The sequence below is a fragment of the Austrofundulus limnaeus genome, unplaced genomic scaffold (assembly GCF_001266775.1).
Source record: "Austrofundulus limnaeus strain Quisiro unplaced genomic scaffold, Austrofundulus_limnaeus-1.0 Scaffold56, whole genome shotgun sequence".
NCBI classification, from domain to species: domain Eukaryota; kingdom Metazoa; phylum Chordata; class Actinopteri; order Cyprinodontiformes; family Rivulidae; genus Austrofundulus; species Austrofundulus limnaeus.
This window is the reverse complement of record NW_013952458.1, coordinates 1,809,616-1,810,302: the sequence shown is the minus strand read 5'-3', so window position 1 is coordinate 1,810,302 and position 687 is coordinate 1,809,616. Positions and strand designations below refer to the sequence as shown.

The following is a 687-nucleotide window of genomic DNA, read 5'->3' as shown; positions in this document are numbered from 1 at the left end:
CTCAAATACTTACAGACACTCACCAGATGCACAGGCTTATTTATAAAAAATGTTAAACATAATTAACTTAAATATTAAACAGTTCAATCAACAAATGTTGTGATGGAATCACCGTTTTAATTATATCAATCTCTGTGGCAGCACTTGCCTGGTAAAATTAATCATTTTCTTCCAAGAAAGCCATTTCCCTGTCTTTTTATGGTAACCAACCATCCCAGTATCATTTGCTTCTGTTTTCTGTCTCTTTGTATTCTGTAATGATGGTCTCTTGGACGGTGTAACGGTCCCGAGATATTAATTTAGGCAACGATTCTGTTAATATTTACCTTCGCATTTAGGGATAGGCCCGCTCCACATGACTTTTCCTCTTTCTAACTGACAGGTGATGGTCTCACTTCCTTGGGTTTTGATAAAACCATCCTCACACACCACAGAGATAGAGCTGCCAAGCTGGAAGCTGTCCCCAAAGCGGCGAGCGTTGATGGGGATGCCAGGGTCTGGGCACTCGTTATGTCCAAATGCTGTAGTAAAAACAAACAAAAAAAACAAAAATAAAAAAAAAAGTTGTAAGGAGACACAAAGATAATGAAAGCACTTTTTACAAAAAAAAAAAAGAAGTGCATACACAGAAAAAAATGACCAAAAATGAAAACTACACTTCACAGGCAAAATGTAACCTTTTATTCA

The 687-nt window shown here is 37.0% G+C and overlaps 1 protein-coding gene across 1 annotated transcript in view; it reads right to left on the bottom strand.

The window, feature by feature from the left end:
- LOC106518148 (CUB and sushi domain-containing protein 3) overlaps window positions 1-404 on the bottom strand; it is a gene marked incomplete at its 5' end in the record, with an annotated part of 99,630 nt that extends 99,226 nt beyond the window's left edge. The window contains 1 exon segment of the mRNA XM_014009280.1: window positions 327-404. Within this exon segment, the coding sequence (XP_013864734.1) occupies window positions 327-404 (78 nt within the window).
- Between the last annotated feature and the right edge of the window lie 283 nt (window positions 405-687).